The 24,606-nt window shown below is 52.0% G+C and overlaps 3 protein-coding genes across 11 annotated transcripts in view; all 3 read right to left on the reverse strand.

Annotated features, from left to right (window-relative positions):
• Positions 1-2,389: 2,389 nt before the first annotated feature.
• Positions 2,390-10,383, reverse strand: ANKRD23 (ankyrin repeat domain 23). Of its 3 annotated transcripts, none has more exons than XM_045981479.1 (9): positions 10,262-10,383; positions 6,644-6,790; positions 6,328-6,456; positions 5,419-5,544; positions 5,048-5,146; positions 4,865-4,963; positions 4,673-4,771; positions 4,444-4,542; positions 2,390-4,343 (listed from the first exon to the last, which is right to left on the reverse strand). In XM_045981479.1, the coding sequence occupies exons 2-9, from the start codon at positions 6,686-6,688 to the stop codon at positions 4,248-4,250; spliced, it is 792 nt and encodes a 263-aa protein (XP_045837435.1). In that variant the 5' UTR covers positions 6,689-6,790; positions 10,262-10,383; the 3' UTR covers positions 2,390-4,247. The 3 variants fall into 3 exon arrangements, with proteins under 3 accessions (XP_045837435.1, XP_045837433.1, XP_045837434.1); XM_045981477.1 differs by lacking the exon at positions 10,262-10,383 and adding an exon at positions 8,000-8,125; XM_045981478.1 differs by lacking the exons at positions 4,673-4,771; positions 10,262-10,383 and adding an exon at positions 8,000-8,125.
• On the reverse strand, positions 10,300-20,249 carry ANKRD39 (ankyrin repeat domain 39). Its single transcript, XM_045981480.1, has 4 exons — positions 20,132-20,249; positions 14,947-15,050; positions 14,334-14,537; positions 10,300-10,715 (listed from the first exon to the last, which is right to left on the reverse strand). Exons 1-4 carry the CDS (start codon positions 20,229-20,231, stop codon positions 10,572-10,574), a joined length of 552 nt encoding a protein of 183 aa, XP_045837436.1. The 5' UTR covers positions 20,232-20,249; the 3' UTR covers positions 10,300-10,571.
• A 1,378-nt stretch (positions 20,250-21,627) lies between these two features.
• SEMA4C (semaphorin 4C) overlaps positions 21,628-24,606 on the reverse strand; it is a 31,224-nt gene continuing 28,245 nt past the window's right edge. For all 7 annotated transcript variants that reach the window (XM_045981326.1, XM_045981323.1, XM_045981324.1 and 4 more), the window contains exons 13-15: positions 23,648-23,805; positions 23,492-23,559; positions 21,628-23,403 (exon numbers count right to left, since the gene is read on the reverse strand). In XM_045981326.1, the coding sequence (XP_045837282.1) occupies positions 22,574-23,403; positions 23,492-23,559; positions 23,648-23,805 (1,056 nt within the window). In that variant the 3' untranslated portion in view covers positions 21,628-22,573. The remainder of the gene's footprint in view (positions 23,404-23,491; positions 23,560-23,647; positions 23,806-24,606) is intronic.

Consider the following 24,606-nt stretch of genomic DNA (forward strand, 5'->3'; position numbering starts at 1 on the left):
AGTTGTTAATTTTTTTTTTTTTTTTTTAATATTTTATTTATTTGACAGAGAGAGAGAAGTCACAAGTAGTCAGAGAGGCAGGCAGAGAGAGAGGGAGAAACAGGCTCCTCACTGAACCGAGAGCCCGATGCGGGGCTCGATCCCAGGACCCTGAGATCATGACCTGAGCCGAAGGCAGAGGCTTAAACCACTGAGCCACCCAGGCGCCCCAAAAGTTGTTAATTTTTTAAAAAGATTTTATTTGAGAGTGAGAGACCATGGGAGTGGGGAGGGTTAGAGGGAGAAGCAGACTCCCCGCTGAGTAGGGAGCTCGATATGGGACTCGATCCCAGGACTCCGGGATCATGACCTGAGCCAAAGGCAGTTGTTTAACCAGCTGAGCCACTCAGGTTTCCCAAAAGTTGTTAATTTTGATGAAGTCCAGTTTACCAGTTTTCTTTTACCGATTATGCTTTTGGTATCGTGTCTAAGAATTCTTTACCTACTCCTAGATCCCAAAGATTGTCTCCTAGGGTTTTTTCTCCTGAAATTTGTATAGTTTTATGCTTTCTCTTTGTGCTAATTTTTTTTTTTTCAAAGATTTATTTATTTGACAGAGAGAGATCACGAGTAAGCAGAGAGGCAGGCAGAGAGAGAGGAGGAAGCAGGCTCCCCGCTGAGCAGAGAGCCTGATGTGGGGCTCGATCCCAGGACCCCGAGATCATGACCCGAGCTGAAGGCAGAGGCTTAACCCACTGAGCCACCCAGGTTGCCCCTGTGCTAATTTTTGAGGGTTTTTAAATTTTTGTATAAGATTCAGGTCAAGGTTTTTTGTCTTGTTTTTTTCTAAGCCTATGGATGTCTGGTTGCTCCAGCACCATTTGTTGCAAAGGCTTTCCACTATTGAATTTGACACCTTTGTCAAAAATCAGTTGGGCATATTTGTGTCTATTTCTGAGTTGTCTTTTTTGTTCCATTGATCTGTGTCTGTCCATCAATACCATGTCTTGATTACTGTAGTTTTTTTTTTTTTTTTTTTTAAGATTTTACTTATTTGAGGGCACCTAGATGGCTCAGTCTGTTGGGCATTTGCCTTCAGCTTGGGTCTTGATCTCAGAGTCCTGGGGTGGAGCCCTGCATCGGGCTCCCTGCTCAGCAAGGAGCCTGCTTCTCCCTCTCCTGACCCTACCCTGCTTGTGCACATATCCTCTCAAATAAATAATCTTCTAAAAATTTTTGAGAGAGTGACCGAGCAGGGGAAGGAGCAGAGAGGGAGAGGGAGAAGCAGACTGCCCACTGAGCAGGGAGCCCAATGTGGGGCTCAGTCCCCAGACTCAGGATCAGGACCTGATCCAAAGGTAGATATTTAACCCACTGAGCCCCCAGGTGCCCCAATTACTGGAGCTTTTATAGTGAGTCTTGAAATTGGGTAGACTGCCTCCTCCCACTTTTTCAAAATTGTTATAGCTATGAGTTTTTAAATTTTATTTGAGTTAGCACAGGGCGGGGGAGAGGGAGAAGCAGGCTCCCCACTGAGCAGGGAGCACGATGTGGGGCTTGATCCCAGGACCCTGAGATCATGACCTGAGCCAAATTCAAGAGTTGGATGCTTAACCAGCTGAGCTACCCAGGCACCCCTTAGCTATTAGTTTTTAAACCATCTTACTAACTAAATTTACAAAATAATCTTGCTGGGTTATTTGGTTGGAGCTGCATTAAACCTGTGTATCAGTTTGACAAAGAATAGACATCTTTACTAGATCTCATCTTCCAGTCCACAAACAAGGTAGGTCTCATTTATTTAAGTCTTCATTGACTGCGTTTATCAGTGTGCTGTAGTTTTCAACATACAAGTCCTTAAGTGTTAGTTACAACTGAGTGTTTTTAAAGGCAACTTTAAGGGTATTGTGCTCTTTTGTGTTCATGTAGCCATTGCTAATACGTAGAAATAGGTCTTTGTAGGTTTATCTTCTATCCTGAGATCTTGCCAAATTCCCTTACTCTAGGTGTGTGTTGTGTTTTTTTTTTAAAGATTTTATTTATTTATTTATTTGACAGAGAGATCACAAGTAGGTAGAGAGGCAGGCAGAGAGAGAGGAGGAAGCAGGCCCCCTGTGGATGGAGCAGAGAGCCCGATGTGGGGCTCGATCCCAGGACCCTGAGATCATGACCCGAGCCGAAGGCAGCGGCTCGGTGTGTTTTTTTTTTTTGTTTTTTTTTTTTTTTTTTTTTTTTTTTTTTTTTAAGATTTTATTTATTTATTTGACAGAGAGCTCACAAGTAGGCAGAGAGGCAGGCAGAGAGAGTGAGAGGGAAGCAGGCTCCCCGCTGAGCAGAGAGCCCGATGCGGGACTCGATCCCAGGACCCCGAGATCATGACCTGAGCCGAAGGCAGCGGCTTAAACCAAGTAGACAGGTATGTCCTCTGCATGATAATGATACCTGGGTCCCACCCCTAGAGACTGAATTAACTTGCACATTAGGACTTTAAAACCCTTCCTTTGTGATTGTAACAAGCAGCCAAGGCTGAGAACCACTGCTCTTTGAACTAGTCCATCAATGAGTGGAGAGATGCCTTGAGCACAGAGCCAAGTGCCTGCACTCCCCACTAGGCATTTGCGGGCCTATCTTGCTGTTAGGCCAATATGGTTCACAGGTTGAGCTTTGCTCCTGAGGAAGACCAGGCCCTGGGCCTAATGACCTGCTGCTCCCTATCCCCTGCCCCAAACAGACAACTAGGCTGTGATGGACAGTCAACAGTTTTAATGAACAAAAAATACTGAAGTGTATAAAAAGGTGTTTTTGTCTGTCACATAAGGGTCCCCATCTTCTAGACGGGGAGTTGTCTTCTCCAGGAACTTGAACCTGTTTCTCTTACGGCTCCAGCACCGGGGGGAACTGTCAGCACAGTTCCGTGCAGGGTCGGAGCTGCCCGCGGAAGAGGTGTGTGGCTCCTGGTGGGAGCTGTAGTCGCTTTTTCACATAGTCAGAATAGCCTTGTGCTTGGCCCAAGAAGGCCGCCAGTGTTAGACTGGAAGGGACTGCTGCAAAATGGATGTCCATATGGGTACTCTACATATGGGAAGGAGGCTGACCTTGCATCTAAAGCCGGTCCCTCAGCCTGCGCTTCTCCATTTAGGGCAGGGTTCCTTAAGATTCACTTTCTGCCACTTCAGGACCCAGCCCCGCCAGCAGTATGGGTCTACACCAGTGCGACGTGAAACAGAAAAGGCGGTGAAGGAAGGAACCTTGAGGAGAACTAGGGTGAAACTGGGTCCTAATCTGCCATCACTCAGCAGAGTGGGGGAAGCAGGTGCGCCCCTTGCTCTCCTCTGCTTCCCCTCTGGGGCTGAGCCGCTAGCGCCTCGGTGTCCTGTCCCAACGGTGGGGGGAAGCTGCGCAGGTGCAGCTGCGCTGTCCAGGCCAGAGCTCAAGTTCTAGTGCTAGGTGATGCCCGAGGCAAAGTAGGGTTACGGGCCGCCACCCCAAGAGTTGGGTGGGCCACAAGCAATCCCCAGCTCCCAGGCATTTCACCCCTACAAGGAGCGCGGTCAGCTGGCCAACTAGAGAGCAGCAGGCAGGCTGACCAAGGCCTTCAGACCATAGGCATGAGGTTTTCCCTAAAACCAACATGAGCTCTAGCTGCTCAGCTGTAGGGCTTCTGAGGCAACCGGGCTGGTACCAGGCGGGGCCTGCAGGGGGGCCTAACCCTGTTGGGCACCTGCTCCTGACGGCCAGACCCAACTCCAGAAGCCCTACAGCCAGAGCAGGCTAGAGCCGCTCCACCTGCTGTCAGGGTTGCTGCTGACAGGAACAGAGTCCTTGAGAAACCCCTAACAGGAGGGCCTTGGTCAGCCGCAGAAGTGTGCCATAGCGGTGTGGCCTGGATGGCAGCTGCGGCCTGAAGCCCCACTGGTCGGGAAACCAGCCCTTGCGGAGGGAGGATCGGGGGACGCTGAGCGCCCAGCCCTGGGCAGTTCGAGGCTCAGGACTCCAGTTTTGCTCCAACCTGGACTGCCATTCTCCTGCACTGTTCCTCAACTGGACCCGCGCTGTGTCCCACTTCTCTGGGGTCCCCTGCCTCAGCTGTTCCTCGTGCACAGCCTGGTGGGGAACCAGGGGGGCCGGCTTTGTCCCCTGCTGGGCAGTGCTGGTCTGAGGACTGAGGGGACGATCCCAGAGGGGTGGGGATCACTGGGAGGGCATGAGCAGGGGAGGAGAAGGTGAGGTGAATGGTGGCTGAGAAGTGACCCTGCAGATTGCCCTCGCTAAGACCGAGTGCGAGGGTGGCCCACATGGGCCTGCAGTGCTTCCCGGATGCCCCGCTGCCAGTCTCGTGCCAGCTCCACTGGGGTCACTGAAGCCTGGGAACAAGGACCCTGGGTCAGTCCTTCCTTCTTTAGACTCCCCACCCTCTGCAGACCAAGGCGGGGCGGGGGGGGGGGGGCGGTTGCAGGCTCCTACCGCGTTCCGCACACCCAGCTGGGCTCCATAGAGTAGCAGCACCTTCATGGCCTTGTAGTGGCCGAGCCGCACCGCCTCGTGCAGACCTGTGTCCCCTTCCTGCCAGGAAAGGGTGGGGTCATCCTCCTGACTCCCCCATTCCCACTCCCCGCAGGATACAGTCCACGGGAGCACCCCCGAGCTCAGGCCCCCTGGTGGAGCAGACCGAAACCAAACAGCAAGCGCCTGCCTTGTCCTGGGCATCGATGTGGGCGCCACACGCAATGAGATGCTCCAGGCAGTCACAGTGTCGCGTGCGCACGGCCACGTGCAGGGGGGTGCTCCAAATCTGGGGGGTGAGAATCAGTGTCACCCCCAGGGTGGAGGGACCTCTCTTTGTCTTTCCCCGGACGAGGCCAACACCCAGCCGCATACCCCTCACCTTGTCCCGGGCGTTGACCTGGGCTCCCTGGTTAAGCAGCTGTTTGAGGACGTCCAGGTGTCCTCCACGGCAGGCCCAGAACATGGGTGTCCTGTCCAGCTACAAGATGAAAGTATCGATGCACCGGCGTGCTAGGGTGAGGGACGGCCCCTGCCGTGAGGATGGGCGCTCCCTGCTTCTCACCAAGTCTCGAGCGTCCACAGCGGCACCTGCCTCCAGCAGCTTGTTCACCAGCTGGCCGTGACCCTTCAGACAGGCCCAGTGCAAGGCTGTGCGGTGCAGCTGGGGGTGGAGATGGGAGATCAGCAAGAGCACGGCTGCCCCCTGCAGGCCCTTCCTGGGTCCTATTTCCAGCACTAGGTTCCCCAAACACGCACCTGCTCCCTCCTCCCTGCTCACACCCAGGGCCCCACCATTCCCAGCTCAGGAAGCACCGCAGGCTTGGGCTGCAGAACAGGAAAGCCCGGCTGTTTCCCAGGCTGAGACACGAACACGCAGAGGGTAGTACCCCTGCAGCTCGGACACTGCAGTCCGAGTCCCCCTCCACTTACTACCTTGTCATGGGCATTGGGGTCCCCTCCATCTGTCAGGTACTTGTCAATCAAGGCCTCCTGGTTCTCTGCAGCTGCCTTCAGGAACATCTCCAGGTCCACAGACTCCGGCTGGGCCTGGGGCTGCGGCTGGGTTATGTTAGAGGACAAGACCAAATCACTTTCTCAAACCGCAGGGCTCTGGGGCACCGCCACGTCACCACTCAAGCCAAGCAGCTCCCGAGAGCCAGCGGAGGACTACATTTGGTCTGCGGCTGGTACAAACCATAATTCTTTCCCCCCCCTTCCCCCACAAACCATAATTCTTAACCACCCCCCACTCTCTGGCCGATTCGGACTGGCGAGGCATCGATTATCCCCATCATGGAGGGCTCCCCCCCCCAGTTTGTTGAAGTCCCAACCCCAGGACCTCAGAATGTGGGCTTCTTTGGAAATAGGGTCATCACGGCTGTAATTAAAATGAAGTCACACTGGAGTAAAGAGGGCCCTAATCCAGTATGACTGGTGTCCTTAATGAAAGCAGACAGGTGGACACAGCGTGCACAGTAACAGAGCCATGTGAGCTCAGGTAGGAGATCGGGGCGATGCACCCACAAGCTGAAGAACACCGAAGCCAGCCACCAAGCACCTAAAGCTAGAAGACTGGTGGGGACAGATTCGCCCCCCTCAGAAGGAACCAACCTTGCCATCACTTTGATCTTGGAGTTCCAGGCTCCAGAACTGGGAGAATAAATTTCTGTTGTCTAAGCCACTGTGTGTGTGGTCCCTAGCAAACAGCCACAAGGGCTGTGGGGCCTCCAGAACGGAGCCTCCAGCTGAGCAGGCCCCAACAGCGTCCGCTCTTCCCCAGGCCGTCCCGCAGGGACACAAAGCAGCAAAGACCCCTCCATGTGGCCCTGACTTCTCACTCACCTTAACCATGGACTCAGGTGCCCTGGGGGGGACTCTGCGTTTCAGTCGCTTTTCTCTCCGTCTTTGAACCAAGTTTTCCAAGTCAGTCAGTGTCTCCAGATTGAGTCTGGAGCTGTTAAATCTCTCAAGCTGGGGCACAAGAGCAGGCCAGCGGTCAGCCACGGGGTGCTAAAGCCTCGGGGGCAGGCTCCTGGTCGGTCCCGCCCTTGTCTCTCCCACCTACAAGAGGGACCCCAGCCACCTGAGGTCCTCACTGCTCAGCGCCTGCCCGCCCCAGGGTCGGCATCCATCGCCCCCCATCCCCACCACTGCTCACTTTCTTCTTCTTCTCTTCTTCCAGTTTCCACTGCTCCCGGGCCATGGCCTCTTGGGCTCCCGGCCTCCAGGCCCCGGGCCCACCTCCAGGATCAGGAACTCCATGTCCACATCCCAACACTTTACTTCCAACCCTGTCTCCACATACCTGTAGGGGCAGGATAAGGATAAAGACTCAAAAATGAGGAAGCCTTAGAAAACACGGTTGTGCAGTACAGGGGTCCTGACAAGAGCCGACCTGGGGATTAGTGTTGCGGATGTCAGAGCGGCCTGAGCGCTCTGCTGGCGCCCCCTGATGCCTGTGGCTCTTGGCTCTCACCCACTGTAGTGCCGCCCGGGGCCCAGGAGGGTAACTGCCGCCTACCGTGTCCTGTCAGCAGAACACAGGGTCAGGGCCATGACACCACATCTATTTACGCTGCTGGGCTTGTGTCCAAGTACGCTCAGTATAGGTGACACCGCAGCCTCCCTCCTGGGCTGTTGTCCTTACATTCCTACCAGATCACGCCATACTGCCACCTGACCCTGAGCTCAGAGGGACAGAGATGCCTCCTGGGTAAAATGCTGAATTCCTGGGTTCAAATCTCAGCTCATGAAGCTCTGTCTCTTCGTCACTTCGATGGGGTAAAACTAACACCTCGCTCAAGGAGCTGAGAGGAGGAAACCGGGGCAGAACCCGCCATACAGTGATCTGTTCGTCCTTCCTGCCCCTACCAGGGGTTCAGGAGCTGGGGAGCACTGAGGAACAAGCACGCTAGAGGAGAGGGAAAAGGCTAGAGATGATAGGATGGCAGAGCCTAGGGCTTCCAGCCACGGAAAACAAACTACGTTCTGTAGTACATGCTGGCAACCTGCCTCCCCGGAGCAGCTGTACCAGGCGGGGTCGGCTGAGGCCCTGGCCCACCATGGTGGGGCTTGCAGGCCAGCGTGACTCCCGGGCCCCACGTCACCAAAACAGACACCCCAAAGTGTCACCGGTGTGACCGTTACTCTCACTCCCAGGGAACTCAAGAGCACCCTTCTTCCTCCCCAACCAAAGCAGCCAGACCCTCTGGACCATTTCCAGAGCAACAGCTATCATAGCAGCAGAGCTAAAGCCACCCCGCGGCCACGCTCCTGTCTCCTGAAGTAGCCTGCTATTTCCTGCTCTGCCCCGCCAGTCCAGGGCAAGAGTCCTAAACTCGAGGGTTGTCATGTCCACCCCATCACCTGGTATCTTCCTGTTGCTTCCATCTCGCACTGCCTCGCAGAACCGGACAGACACAGCGGAGAACAACTGCATGTTTCCGCTCTTGCACCTATGCTCGGACCCCAGGACACAGCCACCTGCCTCCCACCGCCTGCTGCTTGTCCTTACCAACTGCTGGATGCTGATGATATCCATGGTCCCCCCTGCTCTTCACGCCCCCAGTGAGAGGTGCTGAGCTGCCCAGCCTTTTTATAGGGAGCAGTCTCCTGGGGGCAGGGCCGGCCAGGGGCTCGTGTCTGGGCCAGATAGCTCAGTGGTTCTGTAACACGGACCAAAATACCAGTGTGGGCGTGCAGCCCGCTGAAGGCAGGAGCTGCTTCTGGGCTGAGTCAGGTGCACCCTCGGACACCCACTCTCCTGCACCTGTGCTATCCTCTACACCTGCTCATCAGTTCGACCAACAAACATGTGGCCGGGGGGTGCCTGGGCCATTAGAAAAATGTCGAGTGTGAGCCTCCATGTTGCCACAGGTCTCAGCGCCTGAGACCCTGAAAGACCTTGGGAAGGAAAGGTCCAAGAGGCTGACCTCTGCGTGAGGAATCCGCATGGCTCCTACAGGAGGAAATCAGGCTTCAAGCAGCTTCCCCGCTCCCAGACAGCTTCAAGGCTGCCCTCCATACTCCTGCGCGTTCCTTCCCCTGGCACCCCCCGCTTCTCCCTCACCGCTCCGAGAGCCAGCGTATTAAACTACACCCTGGCCAGGAGCCAAGTCCAGCCTGTCATCAGCACTCCTGTCCCCTGAAAAGCCTTCCATGCCCCATACATGAAGGTCCCCTCCCTGACGCTCTCCTGGGCAGGGAACATGCCATCCCCCAGAGAAGCTGGACTGAGCTCGGCTCTGGGTCCAAGTACGGAATGTTAATCTAGTCACAAAGCAAGCTGTCGCAAGCCACCAAACTTCCTCATTTAAGATGCCCAGCATGCCCTTCACCCAGCTATTCCTTGAATTCTGTCCTGACTTTTGAAAGGAAACCTGATAGTAAGTAAGACTCCAGAACTGGGAGCTACATGAGCAGGGATGACCAGAAAGAGAGGGAGGGAGAACTACAGGTCAAGGACAGCCCAGGCCCTGAAGGGCTGGGAATGGTTCCACCCACAGCTGGCTTCTCAGTAAATACATCCAAGTTTTGAGACTTAGGGAATCCAGAGCTTTTAAAAGAAACTCAGTCCTTATGCGTTAAGGTTTTTTGGTCAAAGATGCTTTCTTACCGCTGGTTATGAAGAGGGAAAGTTGCCTAGACTACAGTGAGGGTAAATAAGAAAAGCAAGACAGCTCTGGACTCCCAGTCCTCCAACTACAACTGCTCTTCTTCAACATTCAAGGACAAGGGCATTTTGCACCAACAGGGTTTATCTGAAATTCTCACCAGAAAACTAGTTTCTTCCGTAGGAAATTGACTGGCATTAATTCTTACCAAAAAAATCACTCCTTGTAAAAAACCCCAATGTAACAAATAAAGCTCAAGATGCTCCTGACAAACCCCTCTCACCACAGCAGACCCAGGGCCACCACGGGTATCGGTATAATACACCCTCCTGACTGGTTCCCTGTAATCGTGTGCATATACATGCAGGTTTCCACAGACCTGTTTTAAGAGGCATCATACTGTGACTGCAACTCAGCACCCTTTCCACGTTAGTCTACACTGCACTCCAATGACCCCTATACCAGAATTTAATCATTTCCCCAGCTGGAAGCACTTAGCTTACCTCCTTTCTTCCTTACATTACAGCACATGCGCTAAGGCACAACTCCGTAGATGTCTCTGTAAATAACTACCTTTGTACACGTGGACATTTCTCCAGGTAGCTACAGAGAAATCAAATGATTGGCCCTACTCCCCTCAATTTTAATAGAAATTGCCGAACTCCTGTCTATGGTGGGTGTACCAATTTCCATGAAGAGATGCCAACAAAGTGATCGTAAGAAAGAAAAACATATATATATATATATATATATATACACACACACACAAATATTCATATACACATATAAATAAACAAGATGAATATCCAGAATACATAACCCCTATGGACCAATAAAAGGAAGAAAATCTGTAAACGGGCCACACGTATGGACAGAAAGTTCAGAGAAGGTAGGTGGCCACCAGCAACACACAACAAAGCAAGAGCACTCACTCTACCAGGTTGCTAAAACCGAAGAAAGTAGAAGTGGGCGCTCTGACACCCCCCGGGGCCCTTATCTACTCGCTCATCTAACCTCCCCGAGGCCTCTGAGGCAGGCCCCGTTACAATCATCCTCACCACAGATGAGGAACCAGGGGCAGATGGGCAGAGTGACCTTTCCCAAGGGCACTCAGCTAGAAAGCAGCTTTTGTCGGATGTCCCCCAGTTTCTTCTAATACTTACATAGTTCTGTTTTTATACTGAGGTCTTTAATCTACTTGAAGTTTATTTTAGTGCATGGGATGAGGTAAGGATACAGTTTTATTTTTCCAAACAGATAGATGTTTCCACATGAGCTAATTTAGAGTATGATCATCTGTCCAGGCTGAAGCACCTGCAGCCCCACATCTACTCCCTTGCTCCCACAGCAGCCAGAAAGGGGCTCTTCGGGCCTCAACATCCCATCCTGCAGCACGGATGCACACCGAGACAGGGGGCAGGAGTGCTAGTCTGGGTCCTCTTGCATGGCAGCCCAAGACAGAAAGGTGGCAGCTCAGGTGGCCAGCAGGTCCCACAGGTCACTGTCACAGGGCAGCAGGTCACATGCTAGGCGCGCCTTCCGATCCCGGACAGCCTTCAGGGTTGGGCTGTGTTCCAAGAGCAGGGAGCAAATATCCACATGACCCTTCTCAGCAGCCTGTAGAGAAAGATACCGGATTCAAAAGCCATAATCCCACTGGGCCCTGCCCTTTCTTGCTCCACTTCGGGGAATCTCTTGGTCCTAAAACAGGTCTTATGGAAATGAAGACACTGGCTATTTGAGTAGATTTCCCCTAATTCTGGGGCGCCTGGGTGGCTCAGATGGCTGAGTGTCTGCCTTCGGCTCAGGTCATGATCTCTGGGTCCTGGCTTGACGGGGAGTCTCCTTCTCCCTCCACCTCTCCCCCTGCTTGTGTTCTCCCTCTCAAAATAATAAAATCTTAAATAAATAAAATATTTAAAAAATAAAAAATCAATAGATTTCCCCTAATTCCTACCAAAGTCCAACAACTTGCATAAAGAGTGGTGGAATTATCTAGTGCTTTTCCTGGCAGTTAGCTTGAGTTTTTCTTTCTTGTGTTCTCTGCTCAGCAACCATTCTTCTCTGTCCAGGTTTACACATTAAAAATAAATATCAACAGGCACCTGGCCAGCTCAGTTGATGGAGCATGTGACTCTTGGTCTGGGGGTTGTGAGTTTGAGCCCCATGCTGGTTGCAGAGATTACTTAAAAATAAAATCTTTAAACAAACAAAAACAAATATAGAATCTTGGATCTCTAAGTATCTTTTATAAATGTTCACTCCTCTATCAGCTGGGCACCGTAAGCACAAGATATACCAGACACAGCCTCTGCCCTCCAGGAGTGTTCAGATGAGCACAGAAAAATGGATTCTGGTACTTGGCTCTCTCCTCTTCCTTTGAAATACACTATCCCAACTTGGATGTCAATTTTTAACCTACCTTCTCCAGAAAAGATTAAGGTGATTTACAAAGATTAGCTTATATAACTTCCATAATAACCATCAGAGGTAGGAACTATCATCATTCCCATTTTACAGATGAAGAAACTGAGGTTCATACATGGTAAGTGACTTGGCCAACATCAGAGCTTGAATGGCAGCCTGGGGATCCTAAACCAGGTCTATCTGACTGCCACGTCTCGACTCTTTTTTTTTTTTTTTTTTTTTTTAAAGATTTTTTTTATTTATTTATTTGACAGAGAGAGAGATCACAAGTAGGCAGAGAGGCAGGCAGAGAGAGAGGAGGAAGCAGGGTCCCTGCGGAGCAGAGAGCCCGATGCGGGGCTCGATCCCAGGACCCTGAGATCATGACCTGAGCCGAAGGCAGCGGCTTAATCCACTGAGCCACCCAGGCGCCCCTCGACTCTTAACAACTGTGTTACGCCACTCTATTCCCTCTCAACAGTCAGACTGATGCACAATGGGGGTTTCTGAGAGGTGTCAAAATTAATAAAACTAGCAAATATCACCTCAAATTTGAATCCAGATCTTTATTTAGCCAGTCCTCCTCATGAGTACAGACGTAAGGGTCCCAGTTTTGTTGCCTCAATTCAGGCAGTGGTATGTTGTGAGCAGTTCTGGGGTGCATTCTGGGGAGATGCGAGATGCAGTCCAAAGAATTTTGTACAATAAAAGGTACCAACATTTCGAAGTAGCTTAATTTTGTACAATAAAAGGTACCAATGTTTCAAAGTAGCTTATTTTTTAAAAAAAGAAAGGATTCGTAACTCCTCCCACATCTGCATCCCCTGAATGAAAGGGCTGGAGATTGCAAGAAGGCCTTAGGCTGTAAGACCTGCCAGCACCAGGCCACAGTGTGCTGCTGGTACACACCCTGCAGGGGACTTATACCATCCCAGCAACACAGTGCGGACCATCGAGAAAGCAGCAATATGCCTCTTCAGCTAGCAAGGATCTTTTTTTTTTTTTTTTTTTTAAAGATTTTATTTATTTATTTGACAGAGAGATCACAAGTAGGCAGAGCAGCAGGCAGAGAGAGAGGGAGAAGCAGACTCCCCGCTGAGCAGAGAGCCCGATGCAGGGCTCGATCCCAGGACTCTAGGATCATGACCTGAGCCGAAGGCAGAGGCTTTAACCCACTGAGCCACCCAGGCGCCCCCCCAGCAATTTCTTAAACCTTCAGCAACTACTACCCTGACCTCCCTGATACCCTATGCGGGTATCCCCATCGAGGTAAGGCCCTCTACCAGTTAAAAGATTACAACTTGCTGAAAGGTCTGATGATGGTTAGCATTTTTTAGCAAGAAAGTATTTTCAAAAAGGTACATACAACAATTTTTTTTTTTTTACATAATGCTATTGTACACTAAACAGACTACAATATAGGATAAATAGAACTTTAATGTGCACTGGGAAACAAAAAACTCCTCCAACTTGCTTTATTGTGGTGGTCAGCCTATCTCTGAGGTGTGCCTGTGCCTCCTATAAGAGGTATCATGACATAAAAAGCAAAACAAAATCTGTTGAAAAAAAAAAAATTTTTTTTTTTTTTTGGTCAGAGGGAATGGGAGAGAGAGAGAGCACAAGCAGGAGGAGAAGCAGGCTTCCTGCTGAGCAGGGAGTCTGACGTGGGGCTCGATTCCAGGAGCCTGAGATCCCGGACTCCGCGTGAGGCAGATGCTTAACCGACTGAGCCACCCAGTCTTCCTGTATTTCTTAAATATCTCTACTAGTGTTTCTACCAAAGTGTACTCCCACTCCCATCATACTTTAAAAGAAAATAATATGTATTATTCAATAATCAGAAGTATAAAATAAATAAAAATAAGAACTCTATCTTTGTGGGGGTAACATTTCAAGGCTGCTGTCACTGAGCAAGCACCTCTCTGTCCTAACATGTTTCTGGAGTCCAAGTTGATTGCCAGGGATCTGCCAACCTTTTAGGTGTCTGTCCTGCCTGAGGTGACCGAGAAGAATGTGTGGAGTAGGAACACTGACTCCTAATCGCTCTCCTCTTGGAAAAATCCTCATCACTGTGTCTTGTCTTCCAGTGGCTGAGAACTGGCCATGCGAGATGCCAGAGGGAGCAGAATGTAGTGTGTGATCAGAGAGCCCTGTCTGAGAGCCAGGTCTCTAATAGGACAGAGTGGGCACAAATTTTCGATGGACCGCAAAAAGCGTCTGCCACAGGTTCTCCCGGTACATCATGCAGTCAACTACTTAAATTTTTCTCTTAAAATTCATAAAAGAACGCATTTACAGATATATGCCAAAAATATGCATAAATCACTTCTCTAAAATACATAAGCAATCAATAAAAGTGATGCCTTGAGCAGGGTGTCCTGGAAGACTGAGGGACCAGGGGTCAGGGTAGAAGGGAAATGTTTTCATGCTGCACTGTTTTGTATCCTCAAACTCCTCACAATGTGTAGGAATTTCCGGTCAGAAGAAAGTTAAAGTGATCACCCTGGCTACCATACAGAAAGTTGGCTACAGGGGTAGGCGTGAGTAGGTGTGAGCTCCAGAAAACTAACTTCATGGAAAAGCATTCATGACAGATTATGAAAGCAAAGAAAAAAAATGACGCTATACATGTAATTCTAATATACATGTAATTCTAATTTACATGCACAGGGAAAATGCTGGCCTGTTACACATTAACCCTCAGGTGATGATTGGTAAGCACTGACATCACAAGCGCTTTTCTGCTCTCCCCATGTTTTCTACAGTGAACATGCTATCACGTTTATAATGACAACAACCAAGTTCGTGAAGTGGGGGAGGGCGGCATACCTTATGCAGACTGGTCATGCCATCGTCATCCACCAACCTAGGGTTGGACCCGTGAGACAGCAGGAGCCGTGCAATTTCGGTGTGCCCACAGTAGCTGGCCCGGTGCAGAGCTGTGGCGCCCCCATGGGTTTGGGCATTACACTTAGCCCCGCTTTCCAGAAGGAACTGGCATACGGCATAGTGCCCGTTGCGGCTGGCATAGTGCTGCAGGGAAGAGAGACCGAGGTCAGATGGCAGAGCCCAGGCAGATAACAAGGGCGGTGGGCGGGTGAGAGCATGGGCTCTGGAGCCAGAGGATGTCAATGACCTCCGGGGCTACCTCCGTTAGCCGTGGGACCTAGCCAAGCTTTTTCATTTCTAGCATCAGTTTCTTCAACAGGAAAATGGGGATAATAATCATTCCTACCTCACAGGACTGTTAGGTAAATGAAATTAAATAAATGATATAAAGCACTTAATACTTAAGGAAGAAACAAACGAACCAAGCACAAGGTTCGCGCAGTGCTTAAAACTGAAAACCTGCTGGGAGAGAAGAAAGGGCGAACTAGGGCAACATGACCCCTTCCGCATGGAGAGCAAGTATCCCGAGTGCCGGTTTCCCTCCCTAACTCACCAGAGCAGTGTAGCCAGCCGAATCGGGCTGGCTAGGGTCTGTTGCCTTCTGGATGAAATATTTGACTCGGCCGAGGTCTCCATTCAGGGCTGCTGACCAGATTCCTGTGGAAAGACAACTGAAGTGCTGAATAATGCCGAGCGACTAGAGACTTTCAGTGCCTCCTTTACCTCTTCACCTCTATTTTCTCATCTACACAATGGGGATTTATTCATTCAACAGATATTAACTGAGGGGCACCTGGGTGGCTCAATTAGTTGAGCTCCTGACTCCTGGTTTGGGTTGAAGTCACGATCTTAGGGTCCTGGGATGGAGCCTAGAGTCAGGCTCGGCACTCAGCTTGAGCTCTCTCTCTCTCTCTCTCTGCCCCTCCCATCTATCCATCCATCCATCCATCCATCCATCCATCCATCAATAAATAAATACAATCTTAAAAAAATTTAACTGAGATCTCTGTGCTAAGGACTGTCCTAGCAGCTGGTGCTACAGTTGTGAACAAGACAGACAGGAGCTTTGTCGAATCAGGCCAGTACGGTTGGGCAGACATAAATCCCTTCTTCCGTTTTAAACACGTAAATATTAAATAATGTTTAAAATGTCTGAATATAGAAGCAAACTCAAAAGCAAGAAAAGGACACTGCCAGTTGCCAGAAGAAGGTGAAAAGCATAGCCAAAGTGGTGAGCAGAGCACCCACCTGAAGAATCCTGGAAGTCTATGTAAATGGACACACACCTTGGAGGCTTTAGCTTGAACAACTAGGCAGGCTCTGGAGCGAAGGCTGCAGGTCACGGGCATGGCCAGGAAGAGACACAACAAAGTTCTGTACACAAAGCTGGGAGGCAGAAGTACCACCTCATGCATGAAACAGGCCTGGAAAAATTTCTACTTTCCTGTTCTGAATAGCAGAACAGCAAGCTGCCAGGCCCAGGCACTTCACTCATTCAGCAAGTATTTACTGCATACTTATCATGCATTTGGCACTGTTCTGGGAACGAGGGGTCAGCCAAGAATTAAAGGTCCCCAATCCCCAGGGCTGCCCCCAAAATTTTGGTCTCATGGAGGTTACTTTGGTTACTTTCTTCTTTTTTTTTTAAATGAACTTATTTATTTGAGAGAGAGAGCAAGAGAGAGAGCATGAGAGGTGGGAAGGTCAGAGGGAGAAGCAGACTCCCCATGGAGCAGGGAGCCTGATGCGGGACTCGATCCCTGGACTCCGGGATCATGACCTGAGCCAAAGGCAGTGGCTTAATCAAGTGGCCACCCAGGCACCCTGGAGGTTACTTTCTTTTTCTCTCTTTTTTTGTTTTAAAGATTTTATTTATTTATTTGACAAACAGAGATCACAAGTAGGCAGAGAGGCAGGCAGAGACAGAGAGGAGGAAGCAGGCTCCCCGCTGAGCAGAGAGCCCAATGCGGGGCTCGATCCCAGGACCCTGAGATCATGACCTGAGCTGAAGGCAGAGGCTTTAACCCACTGAGCCACCCCGGCACCCTGGCGGTTACTTTTTCTTTTTTTTTAAAAGGTTTTATTTATTTATTTGACAGACAGAGATCACAAGTGGGCAGAGAGGCAGGCAGAGAGAGAGAGAGAGAGAGAGAGAAAGGAGGAAGCAGGCTCCCTGCTGAGCAGAGAGCCCCATGCGGGGCTCCAGGACCCTGAGATCATGACCTGAGCCGAAGGCAGAGGCTTTAACCCACTGAGCCACCCAGGCGCCCCTGGTGGTTACTTTCTAATTAAGGAAACAGATAAGGGAAAAAAAATGAAGTCAGTCAGGTGGTGGTGCTAAGTGCTATGAAGAAAAATAAAACAGAGAAGGGATACAAGCAGTGGTCAGGGATGGCATCTCTGGTAAGATGACATCTGAAGAGAAACTTAAAGGAAATGAGAGAGGCACCATTTCAATAGGTGTGAGAAGACAGCAAAGGCAGAAGAAGCCTAAAAAATCAGATACCATGACCCACTCAACTTGGAGATGTGGGATATATATTTGCATTTATTTCTTTTTGCATTTTTCCCATCATGTAAATTCTATTAACTGCATATTTTTTCCACGTTTATGGAGAAAGAGTTGACATGCATCACTGTACAAGGGGACTTTTATCTATTCACAGCCTGAGGGAGCAACACCCACAAGCTAAGGATCTGTCATAAAAATAGGTCAAGTGGACGCTATATGGACTGAACAGAAGCAACTTTTTAAAAATGTCCTATGGGGGCACCTGGGTGGCTCAGTGGGTTAAAGCCTCTGCCTTAGGCTCAGGTGGTGATCCCGGGGCCCTCGGAGAGAGCCACGCAGCGGGCTCTCTGCTCAGCAGGGAGCCTGCTTCCCCCTCTCTCTCTCTCTGCCTGCCTCTCTGCCTACTTGTAATCTGTCTCTTTCTGTCAAATAAATAAATAAAATCTTTTAAAAAATAAATTAAAAAAATTTTAAAAATGTCCTATGGGGATACCGCCACAAGCCAACACAGGTGTGGCTCTGTTGCAGATTATCTCTAACAAGAGAAGACACTCCCCCCAACCCCACCAGCTCAGAAATTAACAAAGTAATCCACCGCCACATGAGATAGTCCGCAAATACAACAAATGGAAAAATGCATACTTCAAAATGAGCCATAGAGCACAATCTAAAAGACTTCAAAACAATATTTAATATGTTCACAAAGAAAAAGGAATACAATCCACAGATCAACAGAACATTAGGGAGGAAAAAAAGGACAGGGAGATCTGAAACAAAAGTCAGGGGCGCCTGGCTGGATCAGCCAGTAAAGCATGTGACCCTTGATCTCGGGGTCATGAGTTCGAGCCCCAGGCTGGGTGTAGAGATTACTTTTAAAGTCAGTAAATTAAAAGAATAGAATCATTGAAATAAAACAATAACAGATGGTTGGGCAGTACTGCAGACTACCGGGGAGGGAATGAGTGACTTGGAAATCACCTAGAATGCAGAATGGTAAAGGGAAAAATATTAAAGAGAGGTAAGGAAACATGAAAGGCAGAATGTACCAACATATGTCTAACAGGAGTTTCAAACAACAGAAAAGAGAGAAATTGGACAGAATGGGAGAGAGGAAATGTCTTAAGAGATAACGTCTGAGAATTATTCTCAAGTAAAGACAACCAAGAGTTCTCAGATGAAAACCACATTAAATCCCAAGGAGAATTGAACAAACTATCTACTATGGTAAAATGACCAAACATCAAGCATCAAGAGAACATCTGAGTTACCAAAAAGAAAAGCTCATTAGTCACTGAAGAATTATAATCAGATTATCAGGATTTTTTAAGTTTATTTTTTTAGTAATCTCCACAATGACTCTGAGATCAAGAATCACTTGCTCTTCTGACTGAGCCACCCAGGCGCTCCCAGTGAAATTCTTAACAGCAGTAGAACAAAAAGAAGATAAGTAATATTTCCAAAGGTCTGGGGGGGGAATACATTGTCAGTCTAGAATTTTATACTTAAGTACGCTACCAGTTAATAGAGAAAGAGAGAGATGGAAAATCATAGTCACCGAAAAAACTTTCAAAGGATATATTTTAGGGAAAGGGAAAATGAACCCAGAGACAAGATATGAAGAAGGAAAAAAAAAAAGCCCACGTGATAAGGATCTTTCCCTCCTGTGGGAAATAAATAGTGAGTAAGCAAACAAAGTAGCATCAGGTTGTAAAAACTGCTTTGACGAAAGCGAGGTGATAGATCAGAGAAACCTGGAGGGGAAGGGGCCCTACTTTGAACAGGGCAAGTTTCTTTCTCAACAGCTGCACAACTGGCAGCGCAGGCCAGTTAATTCTTTGTTACAAGGAACTGTCCGGTGCATTGTAGGCTGCACATCAGCATCCCTGGCCTCTACCTACTATATGACCGTAGCACCCTCCCAGTTTTAACACCTGAAATTGTTTCTAGTCCTTGCCTTAGACCCTTAAGGGTCAGAAAGAACTGCACCCTCCCCACCCAACTGAGAACTACTAGAATAGGGTATTGCCCATCCCCTAAGTTGAGAACTACCATAATTCGGTGTCCAGGGACCCTCTCTCTGAGGAGGTGACATTTGAACCAAGACCAGAAGGAAAAGCATTAGCTGGCCTAATGCTGCAGGAAGTTCATTCCAAGGAGCTGGGACAGCAAGTACCATGGCTTTAAGCAAGAAAGAGATCTTGCATGTCTCAGAAACCAAAATAAGCCCCGTGTGGCCGAAGCACAGTGAGTGGGGAAAGAAAAGACTGAGAAATAAAGTGGGGGCGGAGAAGTAGAATAGGCAGCAAGAACATCACACAGTTGTGTGGGCCATGAAGGGAATCTGAACTTATTCTGAAAACAATGAAATTATCTGATTTAGTATCTTCAAAAGGTTACTCTGGCTTCTGTGTGGAGTAGAAAACTTTGGAGGAGGAAGGCCCAGGAGGGAATTGCTTCAGGAGCCCAGAGGGTGGCGACGTGGAGGGAGATCAGCGGGTGCACGAGCCACTTCAGAGTAAGTTAGATCAGAACGCACAGAAAGCCGTAGCATCCACCCAGGGCTGATGAAAATGTCATTACTGTATAAGCTGCCTCTGCACTGACACACGGTACACAGCCTCCGAGGAAGGGCGGACTTGTTTTTCAGCTCTACTCTTTTCCTTACAGGCGATATAATCTCCTTAGAGTGTGGGGTCAAGGAGTTACCTCTCCGGGCCCCAAGGCTAAGAGAGAACACCACCGGCGTGGAGGGCCAGGTGTGCCATATCTAAAGCATACATGGCCTGCCACATCAGGGCTCACATCGGTCAGCACGATAGTTCCCTTGGCAGCGCAGCCCCCCGACTCTGAAGCTCCATGCCCTCGGGGTGGCTGCAGTACCCCGGCTGCAGTTTCTGCTTTCTGATACCGCCCCCATACACACCCCCACACCCACGCCCAGCCACCCGCGCGGGCCCGAGCCTCCCGGGGGCGCACCAGCTAAGGGGCCGGCCCCGCCCCACCACTTGGGAAAGTTACTGAAACCAGGCTCTCGCCTTCCCAACCTACACCCGAGACCAAGTTTCTAGTGGCCGGGCTCGTTCCAGGTCCCTGGCGGGGTCTCAGTGATGCGGGGGCTGTGAGCCCACTGCCTGCCCGCGCTCCCATCACGCCCACTGCGGCCCTCCGGGCCCCGCTTCTCGGCCATATCCTTGTCCAGCGACCTGGAGAGAGCCGGGATTCTCACCCCTGTCGAAGTCCATCTCGTCCAGCGTCTGCTGCACGCCGGACGCCGCACCCGGCCAGGAGCAGCAAGGGCCGTCCGCACAAGGTCCCGGCGCCGCCATGTCAACCCCCGAGCTAGCTCCGCCCCGGCTGTTGTGTGCCCGCGCGGCCGCGGGGGGGCGGGGCCGACGCAGCAGCCCCAGAGCTTGCGCCTGGGATCGGTCCGCACGGCGGCGGCGCCAGTCCTCGGAGGCCAACCCCGGGGGCTTTGGTTCGGGAACCAATCGAGGCGGCGGGGCGGGGCTTATGGCGCTGCACTGTGCTCCGAGACCGCCGCGGGAGGGCGCCCCAGGCTAAGCAGAGCGCCGAGGGTGCTGCGCTTGATCGCCAGATCTGGGCTGCAGGCGGACGGCCCCGGGGCCACCAGCCCTGTAGGGTGTGGGGACGCAGTGGGCGGATCGGCCGCCCGCCAGAGCCCAGCCCCACGGTTCCCTGCGTCCCTGCGGTTTTCCTAGGGCAGGGAGTCGCTGGGCGCGCCCCAAGCTCCGCCCCATTTCTCGGCACCACCCAGGCCCAGTGACCCCGCTTCCCCTTCCCTGCTCCCGCGCCTCCCGCCCATTTCCTGAAAACCCGTGGGAGGCAGGTGGCCACCACCTTTGCCACGAGGAGCACATACGCCCCAAGGGCAAGAACAGAGCCTTGGGTGGTGCCAAACCACCCAGCCCCAGTGGGAGCGGAGTTTACTGTATCAATCTTCATATATCAAAACATCCTGGGGGCTGAGGTTAATGACCAAGCTGAAAGCTTAGCATACCCAGAAGTCGGCAATCACAGCCCTTTCCTAAAGCTAAGGACACAGGGCAGCAGCCCCTTTCAGCCACCACAGGCCCTCCAGACCAGTCAAATGAAGGGAGTCCATTTGACGACTGCCTCCGTCTGTGGGCACGAATTACAGAATCCAGGGTAGGTCTTCCCTTCCTTACAAATATCTGGGCCCTCCCTATACCTATTCCTTGCTGCACACTGCGGGGTGGAGGGGAAAGTTCCATGTTCCACATAGCGGGAGCATTCAAGACTAAATTCCTGGAGGGTAGGAAGAAGGCTGGAAGTCTTGTGTAAGTAACTACCTTTCCTCCCCTAGGCTAACTGGGAGCCCCATCCTCACACAAGCTAGTCCATGCAACCTTAAGTTCTTTCTAAGAAGTCCCCCTCCTTTAGCCCCTCACTCCTACTTCCCTCTCCCCATAGTTCTGGGAAGCCAGGCCCCTCCTCTCCTGCCTTGTCCCAGTGCCCTAACTTCTCCCTCTGACCAGAAGCCAAAGCTGGCTCCCAGGAGGCCGTGGCCCTGGTCTGGTTCCCAGCCCCACAGCTACCACTATGGGAAAACACTGGAGCCTGGACTATCCCCCCTGTGGCACAAGCAGGCAGGGACAACATTGGGGACAGCTGCACTAGAACTATGGCCAGTCCTGCCCAGAAGGTTTTGGCCCAAATGCCTTACCCCGTCACAGTTAACACTTACTGTTTTCTTGATTTTATTTGTCAATATAAAAATACTCAAATATTTACAACAAATAAATACGCGGGGACACAATAAGTTACACTGTTAGGAGCCCTCCTCCTAGGGCTGGGAGAGGATATGCAATATCCACAGCATGCCCGCCCTCTCTCCTCTTCCCTCCTCCTCCCTCCCCCACCCCCCACACAACCTTTCCCAGCCCAATAAGGGAGGACAAGTATAAAATACCACTGAACCCCAGGGCCAAGTGGGAGGCCCCTCCCACCCTTGCCCCAAACACACAGGAGAATCCATCTCCCTCCCCCCACCCTGAAAACATTCACAGCCCTAGGAGCAGGACCAGGCCCACCCCAGAGCCCTGGACTCCCCAAAAGGGACACAGCACCCTGCCCAGCCCACCCCCATTATGTACATCACTGACCCCCACGGGGGACAGATGGGGGTAGGAGAGGCAAAGTGATACGACCCCTTCCCCTTCATAGCTCCAATGACTCACCAGGAGGACCCCAGGCCAAGGGAAGACTGGACAGAAAAAGGAAGACTACCTCACACGCACACACATACACACATACACACGGAGAAACAAGAAGACTAGGTCACACACACATGCACACACCCACATACACATACACCTAGATACAAACACACCCACATCTCCAACTTCTGCCTTGAAACGTTTTGGCGGCTGGGGTCCCATGTGTCCGTGATTCACAGCCCCTCACAGAGAGGAGGAAGATGCCTTCTGGGAGGCGGGTGCCCTGGTGAGCCACACCAAGTGGCAGTGCCCGTGCTGAGCGGCGCAGGTCCTCATGGCCGGGCGGGTGCGGGGCAGGGTCCGCCCCAGGCCGAGCCGGTGCCCGCGCCATGTCCCTGAGGTAGCTGGTGCCTGTGCAAAAACGGAGGAGCCGCGCGTCCCACGCTGCCCCTGCGAGGCGGTGGGGCCCCTCATACAGAGGACTCCTCGGGATTGGAGTCTGGCAGTGGCTGACGCTGCTGCAGCTTGCGCCTCAGTTCATCGGCCAGCTCAGGCAGTGGATGCCCCAGCCCACCGCGGTCCTCCCCTCCCAGCTGTAAGCGCACGTAGCCATTGGCATTTGAGTTCCGCCCACCCCCCAGGTGAAGCCGGGTCGGAGAAGGCAGGGGCTGGCCGGGGATGCCAGGAGGTGGAGAGGGGGGCCCGCCCCCGGGCTGGCACCGCGCGTGTCCAGGCACAATCTTGAGCGAGCCGTCCGAGTAGTAGTAGCCGACGGGATCCCAGAGCTTCTCGTCAGTCTCCGGGCCAGGCCTGAAGGGGGGACTGGTGGGCTCCTTGGGCAGCTCCAGGGGGTACACCAGGGTCCTCTCTGCCGCCTTCGCACCCTTCTCCAGCTCCTCCCTCAGCCGCCGGCGCAGTGACAGAACAAGCAGCAGCAGGACCAGGCACACGGCCCCCAGGGCCACCACAGCCAGCCACACCAGCCCCAGGTTTTCCAAGGGTGCCCGAGCCTCCAGGGTCACCGATGGGCCAGCCACCACGGCCACCAGGTAGCCTTCGGCAGCCAGCCGCGCACCCTGCTCCTCCGAAAAGCAGTGGTAGGCGCCGGCGTGGCGGGGCTGGGCAGCCATCACGACCAGGGCCTGCAGGCGGGCGTCATAGAGGAAGGAGCCAGGCTGCTCCGCGGGGAGGTCCCGGCCCCCGAAGGTCCAGCGGGCGTGGGCCAAGTTGGAAGAGAGGCGGCAGGGCAGCACCAGGTCTGTGCCCGCCACCACGGTGATGTTTTTGGGTGTGAGCCTGACTGCAGTAGTAGAGAGAGAGTGAGCAGAGTTAGCACAGGAAACCCGGGGCCCATCCTACTGGGGAGAGGGAGAAAAAAAGTAGCTCACCTTTTTTATTGCCACGGTTACAAATGCTTGAGGTGTCCAAGACCGTCACGTGCTGGATCAGCAACGACCTGGTTGGGGAAACAGGGTCCATGGGCACTGGGGCTCCAACCACCCCAGCCCCCACCCCGGTCCCAGAAGGTGCCGAGCCCCACTCACCCCGAGGGACCACCCACAGCCACGCAGCGGCTGGTGTTGACGCTCCAGGCACAGTAGGGGTCCCGAGCGAGGACACAGTCGGCACAGGAGCGATACTTTCCGCAGTCGGCCAGGGGCAGCTGGACCAGCTGAGAGCGGGAGCCCGCAAAGAGCAGTTTCTGCAAGAGAAGTGGGGTGCGGGACGCTTAGCCAGGGCGGGATATGGCCTGGGAGGCAGCTCCGACGTGGGAGCACGAGGGCAAAGGGGCCCGAGGAGGAAGGGGGCAGTGCTGAACTCTGAGGAGGGAAATCGAAGGACTGAAGAAGGCATCCAGGGCTTACTACAAGCCAGACACAATCCTAAGCACCTTAGAGACATGACCTTCTTAGACCGGAACAGTGGAAGTGCAAGGCTGAGGAATATAATCTCTCTCTCTCTCTCACACACACACACACACACACACACGCTTCAGTGCCGTATAAATAGTGCAGGAAGCCTGTTTTCCGCTAGGCCCATCAGTCCTCACAATAGCATGGGCATAGCATAAGGTGTTTTCCTCTGTTTGAACGCTCACTGCCAATCCGTGTGTTTTCTTTCTGCCATTATTCCACGTTCTGGGGAACAATCTGAGCCACAACGGTTGGTCAAGGGCGAGCACGTGAACGTTCTTGGGAGTCACAAACTGGCCAGAAGGAAGGGTAGGTGCAGGCAGCACTTCAGGCAAACAGCAAAGGGAGTGGAGGGCCAGGACGGGGCTGGGCTGGACTTGGGGGGATGGGGGCACAAGGACAGCCAACAGCATGAGGGCAGTGTGAGCCCCAGGGGCCCCGACCACCGCAGCACCATAGAGAAGAGGCTGTAGGTCACAGAGGCACAGCGCAACCTCGAGGGGTCTGACGGAAGCGTGGGGGAGCCGCTGCCAAGGCCCAATTCCGGGAACACTGCCCCACGGGGACCTGGCTATATATAATGCCCGCCA

This window comes from Meles meles, chromosome 16, assembly GCF_922984935.1.
Source record: "Meles meles chromosome 16, mMelMel3.1 paternal haplotype, whole genome shotgun sequence".
NCBI classification, from domain to species: Eukaryota; Metazoa; Chordata; class Mammalia; order Carnivora; family Mustelidae; genus Meles; species Meles meles.